This window comes from Talpa occidentalis, unplaced genomic scaffold, assembly GCF_014898055.3.
Source record: "Talpa occidentalis isolate TD23 unplaced genomic scaffold, MPIMG_talOcc4v2.1 talOcc4.12, whole genome shotgun sequence".
NCBI classification, from domain to species: Eukaryota; Metazoa; Chordata; class Mammalia; order Eulipotyphla; family Talpidae; genus Talpa; species Talpa occidentalis.
In genome coordinates, this window is record NW_023601212.1 from 46,491,979 (window position 1) to 46,519,098 (window position 27,120).

Consider the following 27,120-nt stretch of genomic DNA (forward strand, 5'->3'; position numbering starts at 1 on the left):
TTATTCTCCCCCCGCCCCCCCCCCGCCCATTCGCCTGTGCCCGGCGCTATGTTTCTGCTGCTGAGTGACTCTTGCGTGTCCCCCTCCAGAATCCACAGGAGAACGTGGTGACCGATATCCAGGTTCTGTTGGACAAGAGCCCCCTCCCTCCGGGCTACTCCCCGGTCTGCGATCCCCAGGACTCCAGTGAGGCGGGTGGTGGTGGCGTGGGGTGGGGTGGAGGGGCGCGTTCGCTCCCCTGCGGAGAGGATGGGTGGGGGGAGGTAGTGGAGGGACAACAGTTTCGCGATTTCTGAGCCTCTCCGCCCCCTTGTTGCACTGAGTGATGACAGGGTTGGCCGAGGACTCTGAGCCGGCGTGACCTGCCCTTCATAAAAATGTGCCATTGGCACAGTCTCTGTCCTAGAGTAAGAATCCAGTCAACGCGACCTGTTTTATTATTGTTGCTGCTATGTCTCTCTCTGCATCGTAGCCAAGCTGAACCACGCGCAGTTCTCTCTTTCATTTCCAAGCTTTTGCACACACCGATACCTCTGCCTGGAGCACCCTTCCCTGAATCTTCCGGTTAGCTAATACGCCATTCTCCCCATCATTTCTCTCTGGCTCCCTAAACCCTGGTGCTGGTCCCACCTCCCAGCCCTGACTGCTCTGCTTTCTAATCATCTGGCGCCCTTGCCTGCCACGGTGTTTTTGTCTTTTATATTTGACTCTCATGGCCACTCCATGAATGCTCTGTGTCACCAAAGATGAGCCTGTCCCAATAGCTCCTAAAAGTTGCATTGAGTACCCTCCTGTGGCTATACCATCAATGATTTAACCACTGCCATAAGGCCTTCCAGGTGGCTGCCTTAAAAAGCGCCCTGGTGAGCACCATCTCAGAGAGCCACCTTTGGGATCCTCCCCTGGTTTTTCCTTCCTCTTACTCCCCACCCTCCACTCCCAGAGGCCTCTGTGTCCAAGAAGAAACGCATGTGTATGAAGCTGGTGCCCCTGGGGGCCGCAGATGTGGCTGTGTTTGACGTCCGGCTTAGTGGGAAAACCAAGACAGTGCCTGGATACCATCGAGTAGGGTAGGACTGACCTCCCTGCCCAGCCTCTGACTTTCTTCCTTGCCTTCCCAACTCCTCTATCTACCCTTTTGGCTCTCAGGGACTCATCTGAATCTTTCCATCCCTTCTGCTATTTCTCTGCCTGTTTCCACATATTAAAATTGTACTAATCACATAGGGTTGTTGTGAGGCGTAAATGATATCTCAAGTCCATAGCACAGTGATTGCACCAAACAGTATTAGTATGTTGCTTAAGATGAGATGCTGAAAGGAGAATTCTCCAAAGGGCAGCAGTCATCTAGAGGCCCAGGTTCCTCCTCTCCCGCCCTGGCAGCTACTCTCAGCCCTGGGGGCATGTTGGACCAGGACTCTTTTCTTCTTCCCTCCCCCTTTAGGGACATGGGAGGCTTTTCCATTTGGTGCCAGAAGGCCAAGGCCCCTAAGCCGGTGCCCAAGCCCCGAGCTCTTAGCAGGGATATGCGGGGCCTGTCCCTGGACCCACCCAACGAGCCTAGGTGAGTCTTTGGGTTTGGGGATGGGAGCAGCCCAGGGGGCAACAGACCTGATTGGCGTGTTCCACCTTCCCCAGCAAGGATGGCTTCCCAGAGCGGACGCTGTCAAGGCTGGGCTCTCGGGCTTCCACCCTGCGGAGGAGCGACTCTATCTATGATGCCTCCAACCTTTATGGCATCTCAGGTAAACAAATTAGGAAACTGAGGCACAGGGGTGGGGAGTGACCAGACTATGCAGATGGTCCCTGCACTTATAGTGGTTGAACTTAAGATTTTTCAACTTAGAATTTTAAATTTTGATCTTTTCCCAGTCTAGAGTTGTATGTTACAGTCCTCTCTTGTGATGCTGGGCAGCGATAGTGAGCACAGCTCCTAGTCAGCCCTGAGATCATGAAGGGAAACAATCCACACTCTGCATTGTACCATATAGTCAATCAATTACAGGAGCTGTTTCACACTTTCGTATAAAATAGGCATCGTGTTAGATGATTTTGCCCAAGTTGAAGTTAATGTCAGTATTCTGAGCAAGTTTAAGCTTGGATAGGCACAACTATGATGTCTGATAGGTAAGATGTAGTATTATTGGAAGTAACCTTATCATGAGTCTAGGAAGATGGCGGGGTGGGTGGGGGCAGGTTGGAGCCAGGCCTGGCCCTGCCACCATTGTGTAAAGACTGGTGAGAGCTGGGGCCAGAGGCGTCAACAAGCAGGGCCCAATCCTCTCCTCAGCTCCCTCTCTTCTGTGCTCTCCTTAGCCATGGATGGGGTTCCCTTCATACTGCATCCCCGATTCGAGGGCAAGAACTGTAACCCCCTGGTGAGTCTATGCCCTGCTTGTGCCAGGGCTCCCAGAGTGCCATATGTATTTCCGTATGGAGGCCATGTTCCTGGGTTGAGAGAGGCTGGAGGCTGAGGGGTGAGGTCTGGAGGGGCTCCACGGGGGCATCAGGAGGCATAGCTGGATGCTGGTGGCTAGAGGCTGTAGCAGATGGGGGGAAGTGTTCAGGCAATATTGAGAGGGGCTCTCAAAGTTAGGGGAGTGAGGGTTTCAGGTTGGGGTTCCAGCACAAGACTGACCTGCCCTGCCCATCAGACCTTCTCTGCCTTTGCGGATCTGACCATCAAGTCACTGGCGGACATAGAGGAAGAGGTAGGTACAGAGCTGACTCTCCCAGCCATACCCCAATCTCTAACTGGAAATTGCTTGTCCTGAAGTACCCTCCAATCCCCACCATTTCTCGCTTCCCACAATCCTTCTTTGACTCTGCTCTCTCCCTCCCAGTACAATTATGGCTTCGTGGTGGAGAAGACTGCGGCTGCGCGCCTGCCCCCCAGCGTCTCGTAGCCCCTCACTCTTGTGTCCCAGGGAAGAGTGCCTGCCCCACACCTGCAGGCCTGGCAGCTACCCTACTCCATCCCATTTTGAGAGCTTTGACAGCACTGGGCACTTTGGACCTTAGGCCACCCATCACTATCACCCTGGAGGAGGGGTTGTGGCCAAGCTGCTCTGCAATAGGAACCTCAGGCCCTGCATGGCTCGGGTGGTCGCTGGCCAGGAACCAGTGCCTTCAAATTATTCTTGTCAAAACTCCAGTGCCTGGAGGTCGCAGGCGTCCTCCTGGTAATAAACACTACCTTGTCCTGCTGTCTGGTGTCCTGATCCTGGCCACTGGTGCCTTCATCTTGAACCCTGAGCACTGAGCACCAAGCAGCAGTGGAGGCAGGCTGCTGCAACTCCCTTTCTACAGAGGGGGAACAGGCTCAGCAAACAGGGATCACAGAGCAGACTCAGCCCAACCCTCTATCGTTGCACATAATAGTTTATTAGTCTTCCTTTTTTGGGGTCCTTGTCCCCAATACACAGCATGTGTACTGGGGATACACATCATCCCACAGCTCAGTGGGAAACCCTAGTTTAGTTGTTTTTTTCATATGGGGAAACAGGAAAAACAGAAGCAGGTGGCCGCGAAAGTCACAGCTGGGGTTTGAATCCAGTTTAGTTGTCAAGCTGGTCTCACTTCCCCTTTCCTCCATGTGCCATGATTACTTGGAGGAACGCTCATCCCTCTCGGTTAAAGTCTCCTTGAATTAGTAAATACTGGATTCTTGGGAACGAGTCAGTATAGGTTCATGCAAACCTGATCACATTTATTTTTTAAGATTTATTTATTTATGCATACAAGAATTGGGGTACAGGCCAGAGGTGCAGGGGGTGAGAGGATTCACCAGAGACAGAGTGGGGAACAGAACAGGCGGACTGACTGAAATACACTGCTGAGGGAAGCCAGCAGGTGAGACAGGAGAGGTCTACTGCGCCGTGTGGGTGGCTCCCTGGCTGGCTGGGGATCAAACTCGTGCTGCAAAGGCTGTGGACAATTTCATAGTGCTGTGCTTATTAACCCCTTGTACCACCAGGGAGGGCCCGACCATATTCTTATCAAATGATAAGTACATATGCTTCTTCCGTGTGTGTTTCTATTTAAAGACACCTGGTTAAATATATATATATATTGATTTGTTCATTTTGGACTCACTGCCAGTGCTGCTTTCAATTCATGCTGAACAAAGTTTACATAACAGGTATTCTCCCAGTGGCACATTCCAGCCTCTCTTGCTTGGGGACACCAGAGGGCGCTTCTGCACCATGTTTGGGGAATTTTTTTTTTTTTTTTAAGTTTATTTTTAAGGCCTCCCTGGTGGAGCAGGGGTTAAAGGCAGCACTATCAAGCTATCGCCAGTCACTGCAGCAGGAGTTCGATCCCCTGTGGGCCAGGGAGCAACCCACATGGCGCAGCAGACCTGTCTCACTTGCTGCTCCCCTCAGCAGTGTATTTCAGTGGATCTGCCTGTTCTGCTCCCCACTCTCTCTGGTGAATACTCTCACCACCCTGTACCTCTGGCTTATACCCCAGTTCTTATATGCATAAATAAATAAGTCTTTTAAAAAATGATTTATTTTTATTTACTTATGTATACAAGAACTGGGGTATAGGCCAGAGGTATGGGGGTGTGTATGTGTGAGAGGATTCACCAGAAACAGAGTGGGGAGCAGAACAGGTGGATCTACTGAAACATGCTGCTGACGGGAGCAGTGGGCAAGATAGGAGAGGTCTGCTGCTCCATGTGGGTCAGTTCCCTGACTTGGGGTCAAACTCAGCCCACAGTGGCTGGCCATAGCTTGATAGCACTGAGACTTTAACGCTTGTGTCACCAGAGAGACCCTTGGGGATCTTTTTATTTTATTTTTTTATGTATTTATTTTAATTATTTATGCATACAAGAACTGGGGTACAGGCCAGTTCTGTGTGAGAGGATTCACTAGAGACAAAGTGGGGAGCAGAACAGGCAGACTCACTGAAATATACTGCTGAGGGGAACAGCGGGTGAGCCAGGAGAGGTCTGCTGCACCATGTGGGTAGCTCCCTGACCAGGGATTGGGATTGAACTCATGCTGCAGTGGCTGTGGATAGCTTCATAGGGCTTTGTCTTAACCCTTGGACCACCAGAGAGGCCTGCTTGGGGACCTTTTTAAACAGCAAAATTACCAAGGAAAAGCACCGAAATATGAAAAATGTGACACTCAATGAAGTTTGTTTGTCAGAGAGCTGGAACAGGAAAGCAGAGCCATGCTGACAGCGTGCACATTGGGGGCTCAGTTTTCCTCCTCCTCTGCCAGCCCTTCAAGAGTACCACAAGTGTTTGCTTAGGGGTTACAAATAAATTTTAGCCTGTCGGAGAATTTGTAAACCCACCATCTGTGAATAACAAGGGTCAATTGGTTTGCCAAACTAACCTCCAAGGCTCCCGCTCTTCCTTCCATGCGGGTGCTTGTCTCTACCCCAGTCCCCAGGACGTCAGGCTGGGGCAGGTCTGCCGCATGGAGGGCTTCCCCGCACTGCTGGGGCTCAGACTATAGCTTGTTCCTGCCTGTAATGTTGGTCGGTAGTGGGTGCTAACTCCACCATACTAGTGGGGCCGTCTCCCTGTGATGGTGGGGACGGGACTCGCCCTGGCCCAGAAGTGGCTCGTCAGCTCTGCTTACAGCTCATTGTCCAGAACAGGTCCCAAGGGGCATTTGAAGGGGTGTGCCAGCCAACTAGGCACTGATGCCCAACAATACTGCCCTGGGGGCCCCAAAGGGAGGGATCGCCTTGCACTGGAGGTCTGAGGCACACAGGCATGGTTCTGCCCTGGAAACCTGAGGGTGGAAGACTGTTGTCCTAGAGGGTGGGTGTGTGGTGAGTAGTTGGGGGAAGACCATGCAACCTGCCTCCTCCTGCCCCCACATCATCTGCCTTGGAAAAACTAGGCCTCTGGTGCTAGGATGAATCCCCCACTCTGGCCACAGCAGCACCTGCCAGGCTCTGCCCAGTCTGCTCTGGCGCCGGCCGGGAAATCCAATCCAGCTAGGAAGCAAAGAGTGTTTGTTCTCTGGTGGCCTTGTCAGCCACCTTGAAACCAATTCTGGATCACTTTCCAGGATATCTGCATGTGACCACAGACCCCCATGTGACCCATATTGTCATCAGGTTTGATTGGACCAGCCATCATTGCTAGACTACTGACCCTGCAAAATCTAACCCCCCTGAGCCAAGCTGGGCATGGGGATGGCCTCCCTAAGGGGCCAGGCCCACATCAATCCTAACTGTTTGGGGCTAAGCTTTATCAGTTTGTATCAGCTTGGGTTACAAAGAAGGGAGCCTTTGTAACCTGGAACCTCATCCTGCCTTGTGCTCACTCCTGGCCACAGAGAAGATGGCATTGCAAGGGCCTGGGTACTGAGAGGGGGCATTTCTGGTTCCATTGCTCAGCAGCTGGTGACCTTGAGCAGTGCCTTAGTCTCTCTCTACCTCGGTTTCCCTAGGTTTACAACTGGAATCTCATTGTGCTCACTTTATAGGGTAATTTTGAGGGAGGGTGCATGTGGAGGATGAGTCTCTAGGCTGTTCTACTGACTTACAAAAATACTTTCAAAAGTATTTTTGTATGGGGAATGCCACTGCTAGTGGCTAGCACCACACTTCCTCTATTCTGCTGAAACCAGCTGTGGTCCCTACTGCTATCTCCACCCCCAGATCAGGGAGCCTACCTGTATCAATCTTGAACATCCCTTTGGACCCCTTCTTAATCAAGTCTCCCTCCTCCTGCCAAGACACTGGTTTTTACCCCATCATTCATTCTGCCGGTTCTTGGTATAAATGCATTACCCCAGTGAAACACTTCTGAGTCTGGCTAATTCTGTTCAATATAATGTCTGTTTCTTTTATTTATTTTTTATTTTAAAAGATTTATTTATTTATACAAGCGCTGGGTACATTCAGAAGCACGGGAGGGTAAGAGAATTCACCAGAGCCAGAGCAGGGAGCAGAACAGACAGACTGAGGAAATACACTGCTGAGGGGAGCAGCGGGCACGGCAAGAGAGGTCTGCATGCCATGTGGGACCCTCGCTGGAGGCTGGGGATTGAACTGGCGCTGCAGAGGCTGCAGGCAGCTTTGCAGCCCAGCATTCAACTGCTGCGCCACTGGGGAGGCACTGTGCCTTTTATTTTGAGTGTGGCCTGTATTAGTATAGTCAGGTGTCATTCAACAATGTGTATGGTCTAAGAAACATTGTTAGATGATTCCATTATTGTGAGAATGCCGCAGACCAGCACAGCAGTGAACGATGAGGCCCTCTCAGGGTTGAGAGATTGCGCAGGGTGGTCAGGGATTCGGTTAAAGAAATGACAAACAGACACACTTCAAGAGAGAGTGTAAATCTGAGTGTAATTTAATTTGAGTTGGTGACCAGTATATATATATGTTTTCTAAAGGCATAGGAATGGCGAACATCAGTGAAGAAATCAGCTTTCTTATAGGTTTAGCTTATCATTGACAGGGCAGTGATTTACATCTGGACCCAGGCACATTCCTAAGTAGTTAGGCTATTAATTTTTCTTTTTGTTTTATATGATTACTTTTTGTTTTAACTACTCACTACCACTAAATTACTATTAATTAACACGGGTGAATTTTACTTTTCACAATGTAATATTTTTATCATTAAGATTAATACTAACAAGGGCCTCCCCGGTGGCGCAGCGGTTGAGCACTGGGTTGCGAAGCCGCCTGCAGCCTCTGCAGCGCCGGTTCGATCCCCGGCTGCTCCCCGGCCTCCGGAGGAGGGTCCCACATGGTGCGCAGACCTCTCCTGCCGCCCGCTGCTCCCCTCAACAGTGTACTTCGGTCCTTCTGCCTGCTCTGCCCCCTGCTCTGGCTCTGGTGAATTCTCTCACCCTCCCGCGCTTCTGACTGTACCCAGTGCTTGTATAAATGAATGAATAAATAAATAAATAAAATATAAAAATAAATAAATATCAAAACAAATGAAATACCTATTAAAAAAAAAAAAAGATTAATACTAACAAGGCTAAGTATACGACAGAGAAATTATTAAGCTAACAGTTCTATTAATACACAGAGTTTAGTAACGTTTCATTTGAATTAGCCTAGTTATTAGATTTCGTTTGTTTTTTTTTTTTATTTTTATTTTTTTTTATTTTTTTTTTTTTAATAGAGGCATGCTTTATTTATTTGTTTGCTGGTTTGTTTGTTTGTTTTGTTTATACATGCACTGGGTACAGTCAGAAGCGCGGGAGGGTGAGAGAACTCACCAGAGCCAGAGCGGGGAGCAGAGCAGGCAGAAGGACCGAAGTACACTGCTGAGGGGAGCAGCGGGCGGCAGGAGAGGTCTGCACGCCATGTGGGACCCTCCTCTGGTGGCCGGGGAGCAGCCGGGGATCGAACCGGCGCCGCAGAGGCCGCGGGCAGCTTCGCAACCCAGCGCTCAACCGCTGCGCCACCGGGGAGGCCCTCGTTTGTTTTTTTAAAATCAGCAACCAATGACCTTTTTAGACAGAGAAAGAGAAAAGATTTTAGAGAGACAGTTGTAGTAGAATAAAGTTTGTGGGTCTTGAGAAGGCGAGATAAGTTTCCGTGCGGACAGCATTCCTGTAGTGGCTCCTGGTGGTCGTTATCTTTCAACAGGCTTCCGTCTTATCTATGTCTTCAGGGGGTTTTGCTGTTCTCCCCCTGCGCGCTGGTTCCTTGCCCAGCCGGACCTAGGGACCGTGGCGAAAGCCATTAGCCCTAAAGGTCACTGCAGGGGGAGGTGCAGCATGAGAACATCATTAAATGTAATTACACAAACCTAGATGGTACAGCCCACTACACACTTAGCCTAGATGTACAGCCTACTGGGACCACCTTTGTCTATACAATCCATCATTGACTGGAACATTATTAAGCAATAGGTATAATTTCCTCTTTTACGTTGCTGCATTGTATTCCATTGGATGGATGTGCCACAGTCTGTACATTCATTCAGCCCTTGTTTGTTCCCAGGTCTTGGCCACTGAGAGAAACTGGCCTGAGCTTTTTTTTTTTTTTTTTTTTTTAAGATTTATTTATTTATTTATACAAGAACCAGGGTACAGGCCAGATGCCCAGGAGGGTGAGAGGATTCACCAGAGACAGAGTGGGGAACAGAACAGTCAGACTGACGAAATACACTGCCTAGGGGAGCAGCGGGCACGACAGGAGAGGTCTGCCATGCCATGTGGGACCTTCGCCCCGCCCGCCGGGATTGAACCGGTGCTGCAGGGACTGCGGACAGCTTCACAGCGCTGTGTTCAACTGCCTGCGCCACCAGGGTAGGCCTGTCCTGAGCATTCTTTTATGTCATTTGATGAATATACATTGTTCCTGTTAGCTAAGACTCCCAGTAGAGGAGCCTTCCTGGTGGCACAGGGGTTAAAGACAGCGCTGTCAAGCTATCACCAGTCACTGCAGCACAGGTTCGATCCCCGGCCGGCCAGGGAGCAACCCATATGGCACAGCAGACCTCTCCTGTCTCGCCCGCTACTCCCCTCATTAGTGTATTTCAGTAGATCCGCCTGTTCTGCTCCCCACTCTATGTGGTGAATCCTCTCACTGCCCCGCACCTCTGGCTTACACCCCAGTTCTTGTATGCATAAAAAAAAACTCCCAGTAGAAATTTGAGGTGGTAGGAGAGGTCTATGTCTAATTTAAATAGAGATATCAATCAGGTTTATATAGCAGCTATACCAATTTACCCTCCTATGCACAGCAAACAAGAGTTCCAGCAGCTTCATATCTTCACCTACACTCAATATCATCAATTTTGCTAAATTTGGGTATTTGTCTCACCAGAGTTTGAATTTTTTTTTTAAAGATTATTTATGCATATAAGAACTGGGGTACAGGCCAGAGGTGGGGGGGGAGTGAGAGGATTCACTAGAAAGAGTAGGGAGCAGAACAGGCAGAATGACTGAAATACACTGCTGAGGGGAGCAGCAGGTGAGACAGGAGACATCTGCTGTGCCATGTGGGTGGCTCCCTGACCGGCTGAGGATTGAACTCGTGCTGTAGTGGCTGGAGATAGCTTCACAGGGCTGTGCTTAACCCCAGAGTTTGAATTTCTTAACTATTGTGAAAACAGTTGTCTGAGATACACTCCATCTTATTCCTGCAATTCGATGTTACTGGACTTTTTTTTTTATATATATACAAGCACTGGGTACAGTCAGAAGCACTGGAGGGTGAGAGAATTCACTAGAGCCAGAGCGGGGAACAGAACAGGCAGACCGACGAAATACTGCTGAGGGGGAGCACAGTGGGCCTGTCAGGAGAGGTCTGCACCATGTGGGACCCTGGCCGGCGGCCGGGGAACTAACTGGCGCTGCAGAGGCTCCGGGCAGCTTTGCAGCCCAGTGCTCAACCACTGCGGCACCAGGGAGGCCCCTGGACTTTTATTTTTTTTTAAAGATTTATTTTTATGTTTTTATTTATTTATACAAGCACTGGGTACAGTCAGAAGTGCGGGAGGGTGAGAGAATTCCCCAGAGCCAGAGCAGGGAGCAGAGCAGGCACAAAGACCGAAGTACACTGCTGAGGGGAGCAGCGGGCAGCAGGAGAGGTCTGTGCGCCATGTGGGACCCTCCTCCGGTGGCCGGGGAGCAGCCGGGGATCGAACCGGCGCTGCAGAGGCTGCGGGCAGCTTCGCAACCCAGTGCTCAACCGCTGCGCCACTGGGGAGGCCCTGGACTTTTAACTTAAAATACTGTTTCCCAGCCTTCCCCAAAGGCTGTGCAAAGATAATTTTTTCTTTTTCTTCTCTCCAGCTAAGTCATTTTAACCAAAATCAATGAAATGTAAGAAATGCAGTCTATAAGCAATCCTAGTTTTTCCAGTTCTATCATTCTTTCTCCTGTGTATTTCATTTAAGACTCCCTTAAACAAAGATCCCAGTGGAACACAATTTGAGCTGACTCCAAATAAGCACAATTTGTTTTATTTTAAACTTGTGTTTGTCTGGGTTGACACTGTACTTTTGCTAGTTTAAAATCTGAATTGAATTGGAAACAGCTGATTTGTGTGGTATGGGAAACACTTTTCTCATCATGCTTAGTGTAGGGGCAGGATGGGCACAGAGCAGGATATCTATGATTCAAGCAGACCAGAGGGGTAAAGGAAAGTCGCGGAGCCCTCGGTGGCTTTCTCAGGCTTTTATTGAGCTTTTACATGTAGTGCAGCAACCAGGTACATGGCAGGCAGGGGTGCAGGGGCTGGGCCGGGGTGGGGGAAGGGGGAGGCCCCACTCTGGACTTGTCTCTCCCCTTCTCTCCTGCCTCTGCTTCTCTCGGCCACTATCTCAATACTGAGCCATGGCCCACAGAAGTAAACAACACAGCTTACAACAATGTAACAACTGTAGGTGCCGCTTCTGCAGGGCAATCCTAGTGGTGGGAAGGCAGAAAAGCCTGAAAACCATTTACCCTACGCTTAGCTGCCTGCTTTTTATTTGTCTTTGGACAGAGAACATGGAGAATTTATGAGACATAAGGTAGCTACTGAGATGGTCCCCAAAGATGGTAGAGTTTTGGCTTTCAAGCCCTTAGAAGCCCCTTGCCTTGAGTGTGGGCTCCACCTAGGGACACCTCTAACCAATAGGACACAGAGCAGGCGATGGGTGCTCACCTTTAAGGTTAGAAGAGTGAATTACGTTGTTGAGCCTTGTTGGCTTCAGTGTAGCACACTTCCTTATAGACACTCACAAGTCACAGAACTGGCCAAGGCCAACAGTCGGTGAGCAATCAGGCCCCCAGGAACTGAATCCTGCCAACAACTAGAAAGTGAGCTTGGACCCTAATCCAGTTGATGGAAGACTGAAAGGAAGGTCCCCAACCCACAGAAACTGTCAGATAATAAATGTACATTGCTTTGAACTGTTAACTTTTGGGGCAGTTTGTTATGCTGCAATAGTTAACAGATACAGACAAAAAGATCTAGAAGTCAGGGAGAGAAAATGTGCTGTTTTCAGGTGAATTTCTATGATTCTTGCTCCATGTATCCTACTGCCCTCCTTTTGCATCTCAGATAGTCTTCTGAAGCTAAGGTTCAATTTTTACTGTCCTGGGAATCATCCTGAAGATTGAGGAGGGCTTTTCAAAATTCTTGTTTCACCCAAAATATATTTTAAAGGTGTCAATAAAGGGTTTGCTGGGGGAAAACAGATCCCTCGTACTAGATAATCTCCAAGGTATCATTTGGCATTCAGATCTAAATGTCACAAATACAGAGCATCCTAAGTCTATTCTGCCACTTTTATATTTTATGTGCAGAAGTAAAGGATAGAGACCAGTTGTTAAATGAAGGGACAACAATGATGATGCTTGGGTAGGTTAGGCCTATGACATATGGCCAGCGTCCAAAAATCAATAGCTTTTAACTACAAGTAGTGTGGTGAAGTGCCCTCAACATCCCACTTGTGCCTGTTACTGCAAAAATGCAATGTAACTGAAGAAGCTGCTGTCTGTACCTTCTGCCTCTACCACCAGCCCCCCCACATTCATCTATTCATGAAGTCACTCAAAGCAAATACCTGTGATCCTGCCTGTGGTCACAGGAGCATGACCAGCTGGTACACAGTGAAGGCCAGACTGGAGAGGAGTTAATCCCTCCAGGAGCAGCTCTGAGTTAATGCCTGATGAGAACCAGTGGCTAAACACCATAGCCCTCTTACCCCTGGGTGGGAACACTCTGCCCTGTGTACCCTCTTCAGTCTCCCTGAGGTCCCCACCTCATCCTCAGTTCTTTGGTTACCCATAGAATTGCCTGCTTATTGGCACCCTCTGCAGGACTCGGAATTTTCCTGGGGTCACCTCCACATAAACTATATCCTTGTAATTATTTCTGGTCTGGTTCCCATGATCTTAAACCAAGGCAACATCTTTTTTAAAAAATATTTGTTTTATTTATTTATGCATACAAGAAGTGGGGTAAAGGCCAGAGGTGTGGAGGGTGAGAGGATCCACCAGAGACAGAGTGGGGAGCAGAACAGGCAGATTGACTGAAATACACTGCTGAGGGGAGCAGCGGGAGAAACAGGAGAGGTCTGCTGCGCCATGTAGGTCACCTCCCTGGCTGGGGATGGCTGCTGATAGCTTGATAGTGCTGAGACTTAACCTCTTGCGCCACCAGGGAGGCCCCCAAGGCAACATCTTTGATAGATGTTGTCTACGTCCCAGAACACACCAGGGTATGACAGCTGTTTGCATTCAAGAGGCTGGAGGAGTTAATAGAGACACTGTTTGCTTTCTGATCTGTTCCTCCTAGCTGTGTTTTGCGGGGTAGCAGAGGTTACCCCATTTGAGAAAGAAGGAAACTGAGGTGCAGGTCTCAAGATTCTTTCCAAAACAGGTCTGCCCAGGTTGTTTCCAGAATGCCAAGTCCTCCTCTGGTGCTGGGACAGGAAGAAAACTGAGCTCTTGGCTCTGGCTGGTCTTGGGGCCCAGCTGGTCCCTTGACCCCTGATTCTGGCGAGATATGGAGACTCTTGGCGCGCCTTCCAGGCGGTGCTGCTGCTGGGGGCAGGTTTCGGTCAGGCTGTGGGCAGTGCTCCCCACCTCTAGCCTCAGGTTCTTCAAGTTAGAACCTTGGAGAATTTCTAGGGCTCCTGTTCTGGGTCCCAGGAGGATGAACTGGGATCAGACTGGAGTAAAGGTAGTTATCACGCTCTCAGGGCATATCTAAGAATGTCCTTACATCACACTTGGTGGGGACAGGGGGCTGCCTGAATCTCCGGCACCCTGAGAGTAAGTGCCTCCTTAAATGTTTTCTTTCTTTTTTTTCACATAACAGAATTTGCCATTTTAAAGTGAACATTTAAAGTGGTAGCTGATGTGTTGACGTTGCACAACCCCCCTTCTATCTCATTTTAGAATATCCCATCACCCCAAAAGGAGACTTTGTCCCTTTGAGCAATCACTTCCCCCCAGCTCAACCACTGCGCCACCAGGGGAGGCCCTGTGAACACCTTTTTTAAAGATTCTTTAGGGCCCCCCTGGTGCCATAAGGGGTTAAGACACAATCTATGAAGCTCTAAGCAGCCACTACAGCACGAGTTCAATCCCCGGCCAGGGAGATACCCACATGGCGCAGCAGACCTCTCCTGTTTTGCCCTCTGCTCCCCTCAGCAGTGAATTTCAGTCAGTCTGCCTGTTCTGCTCCCGACTCTGTCTCTGGTGAATCCTCTAACCGCGCCCCGCGCCCCCCCCCCCCCCCCCGCGCACACCTCTGGCCTGAACTCCAGTTCTTGTATGCATAAATAAATAAATCTTAAAAAAAAAAAGATTCTTGGAGTCTCCCCTGGTGGCACAGCAGTTGAGCGCTGGGCTGTGAAGCTGCCCGCAGCCTCTGCAGTGCCGGTTCAATCCCCGGCCACCGGCTAGGGTCCCACATGGTGCGCAGACCTCTCCTGCCGCCCACTGCTCCCCTCAGCAGTGTACTTTGTCAGTCTGCCTGTTCTGTTCCTCGCTCTGGCTCTGGTGAATTCTCTCATTTTCCTGCACTTCTGAATGTACCCAATGCTCGTATAAATAAATAAATCTTTAATATATATATATATATTTTTTAAAAAAAAGATTCTTTGGACCTCCTTACATTTTGTTTCCCCACCCCAGTCCTGGCCCTGGGGATGAGGCCTCATGGTCCAGCCTTTAGTTTCCCTGGCAAGCCCAGGGATGAGAAACTCCAAGCTGGCAGTCAGTTGCTCTGCCCTCTCCCCCACCCTCAGGGTGCCCAGGTCTGCCCCATTCAAACTAGAATCCTCAGTTTTTCCAGGTAACTGTTCTGTCCTGGAGCCCAATGTGATGGTCCCAGATTCCAGCCATACCACTGCAATGAGCTCTCTCATGGTGGGGTGGGGTGGGGGGCTAGCTTCTCAGGACTCAGTTTCCCCATTTATGAGCGGAACTGTCTTGAGAATTAACTAAGGCCAGGAAAGTGCTTGGCATGTGGCAGGAATTCGGTAAAAGGGACCTGGAATGGATAACAGGATCACCATAAAGGTAATCCATTTATTCTTATTTTATACATTTTGTTGGCATGTATCATGCTCCCCAAAGCCTATGTGTCAAACACCAGATGGGGTGATCATGTGATTTACCTCTTCACCCCACTCCACAGGATAGGAGGGGGTCTGTGCAGCTTCATGGAACCCAGGATAGAGATGGCTGAGGATGCGGGGCAACTGGGTCTGTATGTATTTGATCAGGACGGTCCCTATCCAGGAACAGGCTTAGTTAGGGACCAGCCCGCTGCTGGGAGCTGTCCCTTTTCTGCCCATTGGTAGGAGTCCTGGGGTGCTTCAAACCACTGTGTGCTGAGCCTCCTCTGTAACCTAGCCCCTGGAGTCCCTTTGTGGCCCAGAAAGGGAGAGGCTGGGAGACTTCTGGGGACATTTGTCTTCTGGAGTGGGGACTAGGCCATCTCCACCACCTGTGAAACTTATATGTATGTCCATTTGTGGAACTAGGGTCTCACACAGGTACCCACAAGACGCAGACCCTGCCCTGCCTCCCCATCCTGCCCTCCTAACCCCACACCCTGGGACTGGGCTTGGCCACAGAGGACATTTGAAGTGACACAGAGATTAGCAAATGCTTGAGTTTATTTGCGAGTCATACTGGATGGGAATGGGACCAGGGTCCCTAGGGCTCCCTGGGGCTCCCAGTTATTCTTTCCAGGCCTCATCAGTTCCATGAGTACCGGAACTTGCCATCAGCCCACCTTTTCATACCAAGCACCCTGGCTGAGAATCTACTGTGCACACAGACCCCCAGCATGCCTTGCACGAGATTCCTGGGAGCTGGAGGAGGAGGAACAGGGTCCAACCCCATTTTATAGATGAGGAAACAGGCACAGACTGGCAAAGCCCTCAAGCCATGGGTCTACAGCCAGGAATCTGGGTTCAGTCCTCCAGGTGGACCACAGGCCCTGGAACACTCTGAGCTTGCAGCCCAGAAGGAGTCGCAGAGACTGTCAGTGGCATGGAGGTTCCAGGACCCAGATGCAAATCGACTCTGATGCTCAGCACTGACCATGGGCCCCTTGGTGAGTCACTGGCCCTCTCGGGGCACTGGTTTCCTCATCTGTGAAGCGGACAGAGACATTTAGAGGACTACTGCTAAGCCCTCTCTTCCTCTTCTGGTTGAAACAGAACTTCATTCCGAATAGCCCCACTTCCTGCCTCTGCACTGAGGTGTGGCCATGTGACTCTGTTCTAGCCAGTGAAGCATAAACAGAATGGCGACAAAGCATCCCAGGAAGATTTCCAAAAGATGCTGAGCCAGGGCCTCCCTGGTGGCACAGGGGTTAAAGACAGCGCTATCAAGCTATTGCCAGCCACTGCAGCATGAGTTCGCTCCTCAGCCCGCCAGAGGGATGCTCACATGGCGCAGCAGACCTCTCCTGTCTCGCCTGCTGCTCCCCTCAGCAGTGTCTTTCAGTACATCTGCCTGTTCTGCTCCCCACTCTCTCTGGTGAATCCTCTCACTCCCACACACACACACACACACACACACACACACACACACTCCTGGCTTACGCCCCAGTTCTTATATGCATAAGTAAATAAATCTTTGGGGGAAAAAAAGATACTGAGCCAGCTTTGGCCTCTGCCTTTCCTTCTAAGTGAGGAGGTAAAGGCGGGGAGCCTGGCAGCCACCTTGTGCCATAGACAACATTAAAGACAAAAGTCAGGGATTCTGTGAACTGAGAAATCAACTTATATTGCTGCTGTGGCTGAGTCCGGACTTCTCTAAGATCCTCTTTCCTGCTTTCTGACTCCAGCTTACTGATCTCTGCACTCACACCAATGTGGAGTCCTTCCCTGAGCTCCCTGACCTGTGGCCCAGCGCACTTCGCATCTCGTGGGTGACCCCTTCCCAGTGCCCCCCACTGGCGGGCGGTGTCCGGTGCATGTGGGGTGTAGGCAGGCTGCTTTCCAGACCTCCCCCCAGGACTGCAGGTGCCACTGTAGCAAACGAAGGTCTGGGAGAATCCCTGGGTTCTGAAGAGGAGGAGTAGGGGATCTGGCGATGGATACCCTGTTGGGACTGAGCCGTGGGGGTGGCCTTGGAGACTTCAGCGGGGCTGACAGGGTCATCTTCACAGTGTGGCAGAGTCAGCTCATGGATGCCACGGCGAGTAGCCCTGGTGGCCCGGAGCAGAGTGTGGGTCAGTGCGGCCACCAGAACCAGGGCACCTGAGCCAAGGATAGCGGCAGCTGCTGCTCCTGTCTCAATCTCAAAGAGCAGCAAGGCATAGATGGACAAGGCTGGGGAAGGAAATGGCTGTCATTTATTCAGTCAACAAACATTTGCTTCCTAAGCCCTAGAGAGCTCCCCCAAACTGGGGACAATCACAGAAAACCATACAACACGATAGATACAAAGATTAACTCCTCTAATCTGTTCACACCCCACACACATCACCATGTCCATTTTACTATAAATGGTAAATTTGGTTTTACGTGTATTTTACCACAAGTTAAAACAACTCAGACCTCAGGCCTCCTGAGTCCCTGTGGTTGACTTTCAGGATATCACAGGCCCTCCTTGACCTCAGTTTGTTGCTGTGAACAAATCAGTCGGTGATCTGACCTCAAGGACCTGCACTGGCTCTTCATTGCCATTGTCCATGGTGGGGTCTATGCTGGGTGTTGTAGGAGCTTTACCTACCAGATACCGGCAGCAATGGCCCCTCCCCATGTGACCAAACATATCTCTAGATATTGGAGATGTGCCCTGTGGGGGCAAAATTAGCCCAGCTTGGGAAGGGAGGTTCTGGCCCTCTCCCTACTCTGGAAGAAGGTCCTAAATCAATGACACCCCCCACCCCCATCAATGACCCGCGTGGTCCTGGACTTGGCCAGTTAGAGCGCTGCTGGGTGTAGTGATTTGCTGCAGGGTGTAGACCCCTGGGTGTAGTGATTTGGTGCAGGGACATCACATGACACAAGTTCAGTCCATTTACAGTTAACCCTGGGATTTTTACAGTTAACCCAGAGCTTGAGCTCTGGGGATGGGGGGTTGGTTTGCTTACTGCAGTGGCTTGGGCATTGGTAGGGGAGGAGCCCTGAGTTGATGGGGAAACTCTTGGTACTTTGTGGGTTGTTTTATGCTTTCTCAGCTCTGCACTCTTGCTTTTGAAGATGCCATAATACATTAAGTCTTACATATTAAGGGAGACCCAGGACATTTTTTGCTCTAAACATTGTTGAAAGGATTATATCTATTCTTTTGCCTCTGGTTAGCAGCGAATGGCTGGCTGGCTGGCAGAGGAATTCTTACTGAGTGAGGTCATCTAACCTCAAAACCAATCTAAATAAGAAGTGAATGAATTCTCAATTAATTTTTTATTATATTTTAAAGAGATTTATTTATTTATGCATACAAGAACTGTAGTGTAAGCCAGAGGTATGGGGTAGGGGGGTGAGAGGATCCACCAGAGAGACTGGGGAGCAGAACAGGTAGATCCACTGAAATACACTGCTGGGGGGCACAGCGGGTGAGGCAGGAGAGGTCTGCTGCACCATGTGGGTTGCTCCCTGGCTGTCAGGGGATTGAACTCATGCTGCAGGGGCTGATGATAGCTTGATAGTGCTATCTTTAACATCTGCATCACTAGGGAGGCCCTTTATTATTTTTAAAGATTGATTTATTTATGCATACAAGAACTGGGGTGTAGGCCAGAGGTGTGGGAAGGTGTGTGTGTGTGTGTGTGTGAGAGAGAGAGAGAGAGAGAGAGAGAGAGAGAGGATTCACCAGAAACAGAATGGGGAACAGAACAGGCAGATGTACTGAAATACACTGCTGAGGGGAGCATCGGGCGAGACAGGCAAGGTCTGCTACGTCATGTGGGTAGCTCCCTGGCTGGGAATCGAACTCATGCTGCAGTGGCTGCTGATAGCTTCATAGTGCTGAGACTTAATTCCTTGTGCCAGCAGGGAGGCCCTGAATTCTCAATTTAATATTTAATGAAGCAGGTATAGCAATCTTGTTCTCCACTTGTACGTTTTCTTATATTTTAGAATGAGGATTGTGTTTTCTCCAAGTCTTCAACATTTTATGGGCCTATGCAATAGATCGAGGTTGAATGCATTGTGTCTAAAGCACTCAGATGAAGGCATCTTTCTCAGTGGACAGCAAGTGAGGGGGAAGTTGGAGGGACTTCTGACAAGCTAATTTGAGCACCTGGATCTAACCACACCTAAAGCCAACAATCCCCAAAAATCCTTTTCAGATACACACCTCACCCATTATCCTCTTTAAAAAAAAAACAAAACCTCACAGGTGCTCTCCTGCCTGCCTGTGTCTCTGTATGTTCTTCTCTTTTTCTTTCTCCTTTTCCTAATAAACCTGTCATTTTTTAAAGATTTATTTTATTTATTCATGCATACAAGAGCTGTGGTATAGGTCAGTGGTATGGGGGGACGGGGGTGAGAGGATTCACCAGAGACAGAGTGGGGAGCAGAGCAGGCAGATCTACTGAAATACACTGCTGAGGGGAGCAGCAGACGAGACAGGAAAGGTCTGCTGCACCATGTGGGTAGTTCCCTGGCTGGGGATCAAAGTAGTGCTGCAGTGGCTGCTGATAGCCTCACAGTGCTGAGACTTAACCCTTTGCACCACCAGGGGGTAATGACAGGCTCTAAACCTGTCATTTTCAAATGTAAAAAACAAACAAATGAAAAACCCCACAAGTGGAGCATTTTATTAAGTCAAACAATGGAAGTTATGCACTTCATATACAAATCCCACCATGAAACCAACACTCACATCTCATAAATATATCTTTTAAACTTCTATTTCTCTATTATGGAACTAAGAAAAAACCGTGATAATTAATCCCTTGAATTTTTTTTCCCACTAAAACAAACTGCTAGAGGGCTGACAGAGGGAGTTTGCCCAAGTCCTCAGAGCAAAGAAGTATTAGAATCTATACCCCTGCACGCACCTGCTAAGTAGACAGAGACCCCACAGCAGAAGAGGCCAAAGGCCGTGTGTCTGAGGAGACGACGGTCATAAAGAAACCAGTCAGACCTGGAGGGAAGGGGCCAGGAAAAAAAAAAAAAAAAGGCTCAGAGGTGTGGGAAGGCCCAGCTTTGGGGAACTGAAGATTTTTGTGATCTGCTATCCATCTACCTACCTACCTACACATTTGACATCCACCCATTAATCCAGCATCCATCTATCCACCCATGCAGCCAACCATTCATCCAGCCATCCAGCCATCCGTCATTTATCACCCATCCATTTAACATCCAGTCCCCAAAATCCATTAACATACAACTCTCATGAAACAGCTGCTATGTACGGGCACTTATTAGCTACCCAACTTCCATTATTTTACAGACTGTAAGCTTATTCGGGAGACAAAATTGAAGTTAATTTGCTAGCAGTGATGGTAGATACACCAATCCCAAGAGCTGACATTGTGGAGGACTTAGTTTTGAGTCTGGTGCCATGCTCATCACTTGACTACTACATTTTACTATACCCTCCCTCCTCTAGCCCTGTGAGAACTGGAAATGGAAGCTAAGAGCTTCATCATCACTTACCTCCCACCAGTGCAATGAAAATGGCCTCTTCCTTATTGCCTCCCCTCCTGGTCCCTGGTGACTGGGGGGTGTCATTCCAAATCTAAGTCAGATCACATCCCTCCTGGCTCACAACCTTCTCACAACATTCTCACCATAGCGCATGAAGCCCCACTTAGTCCAATCCCTCCGACTTCTCTGCCTCCATCTCCCTCACCTTCCATTCCAGTCACATCAACCACCTCCATCTCCCTCTAACTCATTCTGGCCCCAGGACCTTTCCATATGCCCCCTCCCAGATCACAGTCCTCCAGGTCTTGTACTTCCTTCCCTTTTTCAAGTCTCAGCTCAGTTGGTGTTACTGATCTGTTTGACTTGTTTCTTGACTGTAACCCTATGAGTGAGGGGCTAGATCCGCCTGGTCCCTACTGGATTCACAGTACCCATTGCAATTTTTCAGAGCTTGGTCCCCTGGAGGCTCCCAACACATTTGTCTACTGACAGAACACACGCACTTCGGTGCCCCCTGACCTGTCCAATGAAGTGTGCACAGTTTGGGTGGGATCTAGCCTGGCAGTGAAATTTCCCAACACTCAGACCCACGGAATCCTAGACAGGATCCTGACCACCCTCCCCTGGTATCCTGAATCCACATTTACTTTCCCTCAACCACGTTCTTGGTGCCCATGTCTGTCTGAACTTAGGCTCCTGAACAAGGAATCCCAGCTGGAACCAGGGTACAGGCCCTGGGTCTACCAGAGTCAAGTTCAAATCCAGCCCTCGCCCTTCTAAAGTGGGCAGCCTGGAGGTAGCAGCCTCCCTCATCTGAGACACAGTGTTAAAGTACCAGCCGCCAGGGGGCTTGGGGCCGTGTGGAGTAAACCACACCACGCTGGAGGTACTAGAATTTAGGGTTCTGAAAATGACCAACGCTACAACACTGAGGGAGTCACCACAGGTCTTCCCTGAGCCTCGTTTGGACATCTGTAAAAGGGATGTCACATCAGTAGTTGCACCTGCAGTTAAATGTCAGCAAATCTAGGCAGGAGGGAGGGAAGGGGGAGAGGACGGAAGGAGAGAAGGAAGGGAGGCACTTCCCCAACCTTAGTCCCAGAAAGGGGCAGCAACTCCCTTGGGCCCGCACCGGCCACAGGCCAGCGGAGGGGCCGATTTTCCTACCTGCTGGGGCCGCGCCCCCTCGCCAGCTCAGCGCCCAGGTGGCCGCAGAGCGCGGCTAGCAGCAGACAGGTGAGGCCCAGCACCAGCGCGAGCGCGGCCAGCGCGGCTGCCAACGGCAGCAGCGCCCCAGCCGCGTCCTCCGGGAGCCCGGGGCCGGCGCCCAGCTCCGGGCCCCACGCGTCGGAGCGTGAGCCCCGCAGCTCGGCGCGACCCGCCTGCAGCTGGAACAGCAACTGCGCGCCCAGGGCCGCCAGCACCGCCGCGGGGATGCCCAGCAGGACCATCGCGGCCAGCACCCGGCCACCGTAAGACTGTTCCATGTCGGGGAGTTGGGGAGAGGCCTCGCGGGTCTGGGGGCCAGTCCAGGAGTAAAAGAGAGTTTAGGAGAAAGGACAATTTTAGGAGAGGCGCGGTCCGAGGGGTTCCGAAGGGGTGGAGCCTCAGGGAATGCCTGAAAGTTGGGGGCCACCGGGAGCTTAGGGTACCGCTGGCGGTGGGGATGAGGACTGGCGAAAACTTGGGTCGAAGTTTTCCTTCAGGGGAATCTACGGGCGCCCCCTCCTGGGTCCAGGCCCGGGAGGGGCAGGGCCAGTGCGGGGCGGGGACTGCCCAGGAGAGGCGGGGCCGCGGCTGGTTCCCAGGAGCCTCACAGCTCCGTAAATTCATTAAAATGTCCCCACCCGGTCTCACTCGTAGCAGGAATCTAGAAAACTTAAATAAGGGACCAGGAAAAAGAATAACTATGAGAAAGAAAATATCAAAATCGACAAACAACTATGAACCAGAGACACTCTATGGCGGGTGGGGGGCGGGGAAAGGAGGGCTTGGGGTCCAAATAAGGGGGTTGTAATTGTATGGGGAATATAAAAATAAAATTTAAATTAAAAAAAGTCTCCACCCCCACTCGCTGTCCTCAACGCTACTTTTATTATACTTTTTTTTTAAATAATAAATTTTATTTTTATATTCCCCATACAATTGCAACCCCCCCATTCTGACCCCAATCCCTCCCCTCCCGCCCCTCACCCCCCAAAAAGTGTCTCTGGTTCATAGTTTTTTGTTGATTTTGATTTTCGCTTTCTTATAGTTATTCATTTTTCTGGTCCCTTAAGTTTTCTAGATTCCTGCTATGAGTGAGACCATCCGATATTTTTCTTTTTCTTTTTGGCTTATTTCGCTGAGCATGATCCCTTCCAGCGCCATCCATGTTGCTGCAAATTGCATGTGTTTATCTTTTTTGAATGCTGAGTAATATTCCATGGTGTATATGTACCACATCTTCTTGATCCAGTCATCTATTTTTGGGCATTTGGGCTGTTTCCAAAGCTTAGCTATTGTAAATAGTGCTGCTATAAACATAGGGGTGCAGGTGTCCTTTGGAATTGATGTTTCTGTGTCCTTTGGGTAAATACCTAGGAGTGGAATTGCTGGATCATATGGAAGCTCTATGTTTAGTAGGTCCAGAAATCTCCACACAGCTCTCCATAGTGGTTGGACCAGTTTGCACTCCCACCAACAGTGCAGAAGAGTTCCTTTTTCTCCATACCCTCGCCAACACTTGTTGCTAGTTTTTTTAATATGTGCCATTCTCACTGGTGTAAGATGGTATCTCATGGTAGTTTTGATTTGCATTTCCCTGATTACAAGTGATGTTGAACATTTTTTCATATGCCTATTGGCCATTTGCATTTCCTCTTCAGAGAAGTTTCTTTTTAGCTCTTCTGACCATTTTTTTGACTGGGTTATTTTCTTTGTTGTTGCTGAGTCTCATCAGCTCTTTGCAGATTTTTGTGATCAGTCCTTTATCATTAGTGTTGTGTGCAAAAATATTCTCCCAGTTGGTGGGGTTTCTCTTTGTTTTTGTTATTGTCTCTTTTGCTGTGCAGAAGCTCTTTAATTTGATGTAGTCCCAGCTGTTTATCTTTGCCTTCACTATCACTGCTTTGGGTGATGTGCCTGTAAAGATGTCTTTGATGTGCAAATCATGTAGTGTTTCGCCTATATTTCCTTCTATATATTTTATGGTTTCAGGTCTTCTGTCTAGTTCTTTAATCCATTTTGAGTTGATTTTTGTGTATGGTGTGGGGTAGTGGTCAAGCTTCATTCTTTTGCATGTAGCGACCCAGTTTTCCCAGCACCATTTATTGAACAAACTTTCTTTGCTCCAATGCATAGTCTTTGCTCCTTTATCAAAGATTAGTTGACCATAAATCTGTGGGTTTATTTCTGGATTTTCTATTCGATTCCATTGGTCTGTGTGTCTGTTCTTGTTCCAATACCATGCAGTTTTGATGATTATGGCTTTGTAGTAGAGTTTGAAGTCTGGGAGTGTGATGCCTCCATTCCCTTCTTTTTTTTCAGGAGAGCTTTGGCTATTCGGGGTTTTTTGTGATTCCATATGAATTTCATCAATAATTGTTCTATTTCTTTGAAGAATGACATTGAAATTTTGATTGGAATAGCATTGAATCTGTATATTGCTTTTGGTAGGATGGCCATTTTAATAATGTTTATTCTTCCAATCCATGAGCAGGGGATGTCTTTCCATTTCTTTGTGTCTTCTTCTATTTCTTTTAACAGTGTTTTATAGTTTTCTTTGTATAGGTCCTTTACCTCTTTTGTTAGATTTATTCCCAAATATTTGATTTTTTTTGTTTCAATAATAAAAGGGATGGTTTTTTTGATTTCTTCTTCTTCAGATTTATTGTTTGTGTATAGGAAGGCTACTGACTTTTGCGTGTTGATTTTGTACCCTGCCACTTTACTGAACTGATTGATGAGTTGAATTAGTTTTTCTGTGGAGTTTTTGGGGTTCTCTATGTATATTATCATATCATCTGCAAATAGTGATAGTTTGACTTCTTCTTTTCCTATTTGGATTCCTTGGATGTCTTTCTCTTGTCTTATTGCTCTGGCTAGGACTTCCAGTATTATATTGAAGAGCAGTGGTGAGAGTGGACATCCTTGTCTTGTTCCAGATCTTAATGGAATTGCTTTCAGCTTTTCACCATTGAGAATGATACTGGCTGTTGGCTTGTCATAAATGGCCTTTATGATGTTGAGGTATGTTCCTTGTATCCCAAGAATTTCAAGGGCTTTTATCATGAATGCGTGTTGCACTTTGTCGAAAGCTTTCTCAGCATCTATTGATATTATCATATGGTTTTTATATTTCTTTTTGTTGATGTGTTGGATAACGTTGATTGATTTTCGGATGTTGAACCATCCTTGTGTCCCTGGAATGAATCCTACTTGGTCGTGGTGAATTATCTTATGGACACATTGTTGGATTCTGATAGCTAAAATTTTATTGAGGATTTTTGCATCAGTGTTCATTAGGGAGATTGGCCTATAGTTTTCCTTTTTTGTGTTGTCCTTGTTTGGTTTTGGTATTAGTGTAATGTTGGCTTCATAGAACGTGTTTGGTATTGTCCCTTCCTTCTCAATTTTTTGAAAGAGTTTGTGAAGGATAGGCACTAATTCGTCTCTGAATGTTTGGTAGAATTCATTTGTAAATCCATCAGGTCCTGGGCTTTTGTTTTTGGGGAGGTTTTTGATTACCATTTCAATTTCGCTAATTGTAATTGGTCTGTTTAGGTGTTCTATTTCTTCTTTATCTAGCTTTGGGTGATTGTAGAGTTGTAGGAATTTGTCCATCTCCTCTAGATTGTTGAACTTGTTTCCATATAACTGTTCATAGTAGTTACTGATTATTCTTTTGATTTCTGCTGTGTCCGTTGTGATTTCTCCTCTTTCATTTGTGATCCTGTTTATTTGTGCTTTCTCCCTTTTTTCCTTTGTGAGCCTGGCTAGGGGTTTGTCTATTTTATTGATTTTTTCAAAGAACCAGCTCTTGGTTTCATTGATCTTTTGGATTGTTTTTTTAGTTTCAATTTCATTTATTTCTGCTTTGGTTTTTATTATTTCTTTTCTTCTACTGGTTTTGGGTTTTTTTTGTTGTTCTTTTTCTAGATCTTTGAGCTTCGAGATTAGGTTGTTTCTTTGAGTTCTTTCTTGTTTCTTGATGTGAGCTTCTATTGCTATATATTTTCCTCTTATTACTGCTTTTGCTGCATCCCATACATTTAGGATATTGGTGTCCTCCTTGTCATTCAATTCAAAGAATTTTTTAATTTCTTCTTTGATCTCCTCATTAGTCCAGTGGTCTTCCAGTAGTGTGGTTTTTTTTTTTTTTTTTTTTTTTTTTTTTTATAGAGGCATGCTTTATTTATTTGTTTGCTGGTTTGTTTGTTTGTTTTGTTTATACATGCACTGGGTACAGTCAGAAGCTCGGGAGGGCGAGAGAATTCACCAGAGCCAGAGCGGGGAGCAGAGCAGGCAGAAGGACCGAAGCACACTGCTGAGGGGAGCAGCGGGCGGCAGGAGAGGTCTGCGCGCCATGTGGGACCCTCCTCTGGTGGCCGGGGAGCAGCCGGGGATCGAACCGGCGCCGCAGAGGCCGCGCGCAGCTTCGCAACCCAGCGCTCAACCGCTGCGCCACCGGGGAGGCCCCCAGTAGTGTGGTTTTTAATCTCCATGAGGTAGGAAAGTTCCTTGCCTTCTTTTTATGGTTTATTTCTAGTTTGATGCCTTCATGGTCAGAAAAGATGGTTGATATGATTTCAGTCTTGGTGTATATGTTGATGTTTGTCTTGTGCCCCAGTATGTGATAGATCCTGGAGAATGATCCATGTGCGCTTGAGAAAAATGTGTACTCCGTTTTTTTTGGGTTTAGTGTTCTATAGATGTCTGTTAAGCCCAAATGCTCTAGGTCCTTATTTAGAGCTTTAGTTTCTTTACTTATTTTTTGTCTTGTTGATCTATCCATTGTTGATAGTGGTGTGTTGAAGTCTCCCACTACATGTGTGTTTTCTCTGATGTCTGTTTTCAGAGAGGACAACAGTTGTCTGATATATTTTGGTACTCCTTCGTTTGGTGAGTATATGTTAATGAGTGTTATTTCTTCTTGAAGTATTGTCCCCTTGATCATGATGTAGTGACCATTGGGGTCTCTTTTTATTTTTTTGAGTTTGAAATCTGTTTTATCTGATAAAAGTATAGCTGTTCCTGCTTTCTTTTTTGGTCCATTTGCTTGTAGGATTGTTTTCCATCCTTTAACTGAGCCTATTTTTATCTTTTGTAGCTAAATGTGTTTCCTGGAGACAGCAAAAGGTTGGGTTTTGTTTCTTAATCCAGGCTGCAACTCTGTGTCTTTTTATTGAAGAGTTTAGTCCATTTACATTTAGAGTTAATATTGATATGTTAGCATTTGTATTTGCCATTGTGTTTGTCTTTCCTTTGATTTTATTTATTCTTTTAATACCTTTTTTTTTTTTTTTTTTTGGCCTTCTTTCGTTGTTATTCGTCCTTCTGAGGTTCTGGCTTTAGGATTCCTTGTAGTATTTTTTGGAGTGGGGGTTTAGTCGTAATGAAAT

The 27,120-nt window shown here is 48.1% G+C and overlaps 3 protein-coding genes across 4 annotated transcripts in view; 1 reads left to right on the plus strand and 2 right to left on the minus strand.

The window, feature by feature from the left end:
- The window catches only part of LOC119240039 (bone marrow stromal antigen 2-like), a 27,129-nt gene extending 25,500 nt beyond the window's left edge, over positions 1–1,629 (minus strand). Inside the window, exon 1 of the mRNA XM_037504406.2 lies at positions 1,612–1,629. The gene's annotated coding sequence lies outside the window, so the exon portion shown is untranslated. The remainder of the gene's footprint in view (positions 1–1,611) is intronic.
- MVB12A (multivesicular body subunit 12A) overlaps positions 1–7,581 on the plus strand; it is a 7,996-nt gene extending 415 nt beyond the window's left edge. The window contains exons 3-9 of one of the 2 annotated variants that reach the window (XM_037506132.2): positions 90–186; positions 944–1,070; positions 1,445–1,564; positions 1,639–1,745; positions 2,317–2,378; positions 2,655–2,711; positions 2,844–7,581. In XM_037506132.2, the coding sequence (XP_037362029.1) occupies positions 90–186; positions 944–1,070; positions 1,445–1,564; positions 1,639–1,745; positions 2,317–2,378; positions 2,655–2,711; positions 2,844–2,906 (633 nt within the window). In that variant the 3' untranslated portion in view covers positions 2,907–7,581. Of the gene's footprint in view, positions 1–89; positions 187–943; positions 1,071–1,444; positions 1,565–1,638; positions 1,746–2,290; positions 2,379–2,654; positions 2,712–2,843 lie in introns of those variants that run through there. The other variant, XM_037506133.1, reaches the window with a different exon arrangement.
- A 7,975-nt stretch (positions 7,582–15,556) lies between these two features.
- TMEM221 (transmembrane protein 221) lies at positions 15,557–22,237 on the minus strand. The gene is made up of 3 exons (XM_037506134.2): positions 21,686–22,237; positions 19,924–20,009; positions 15,557–17,242 (listed from the first exon to the last, which is right to left on the minus strand). Exons 1-3 carry the CDS (start codon positions 22,003–22,005, stop codon positions 16,773–16,775), a joined length of 876 nt encoding a protein of 291 aa, XP_037362031.1. The 5' UTR covers positions 22,006–22,237; the 3' UTR covers positions 15,557–16,772.
- Positions 22,238–27,120: the final 4,883 nt, after the last annotated feature.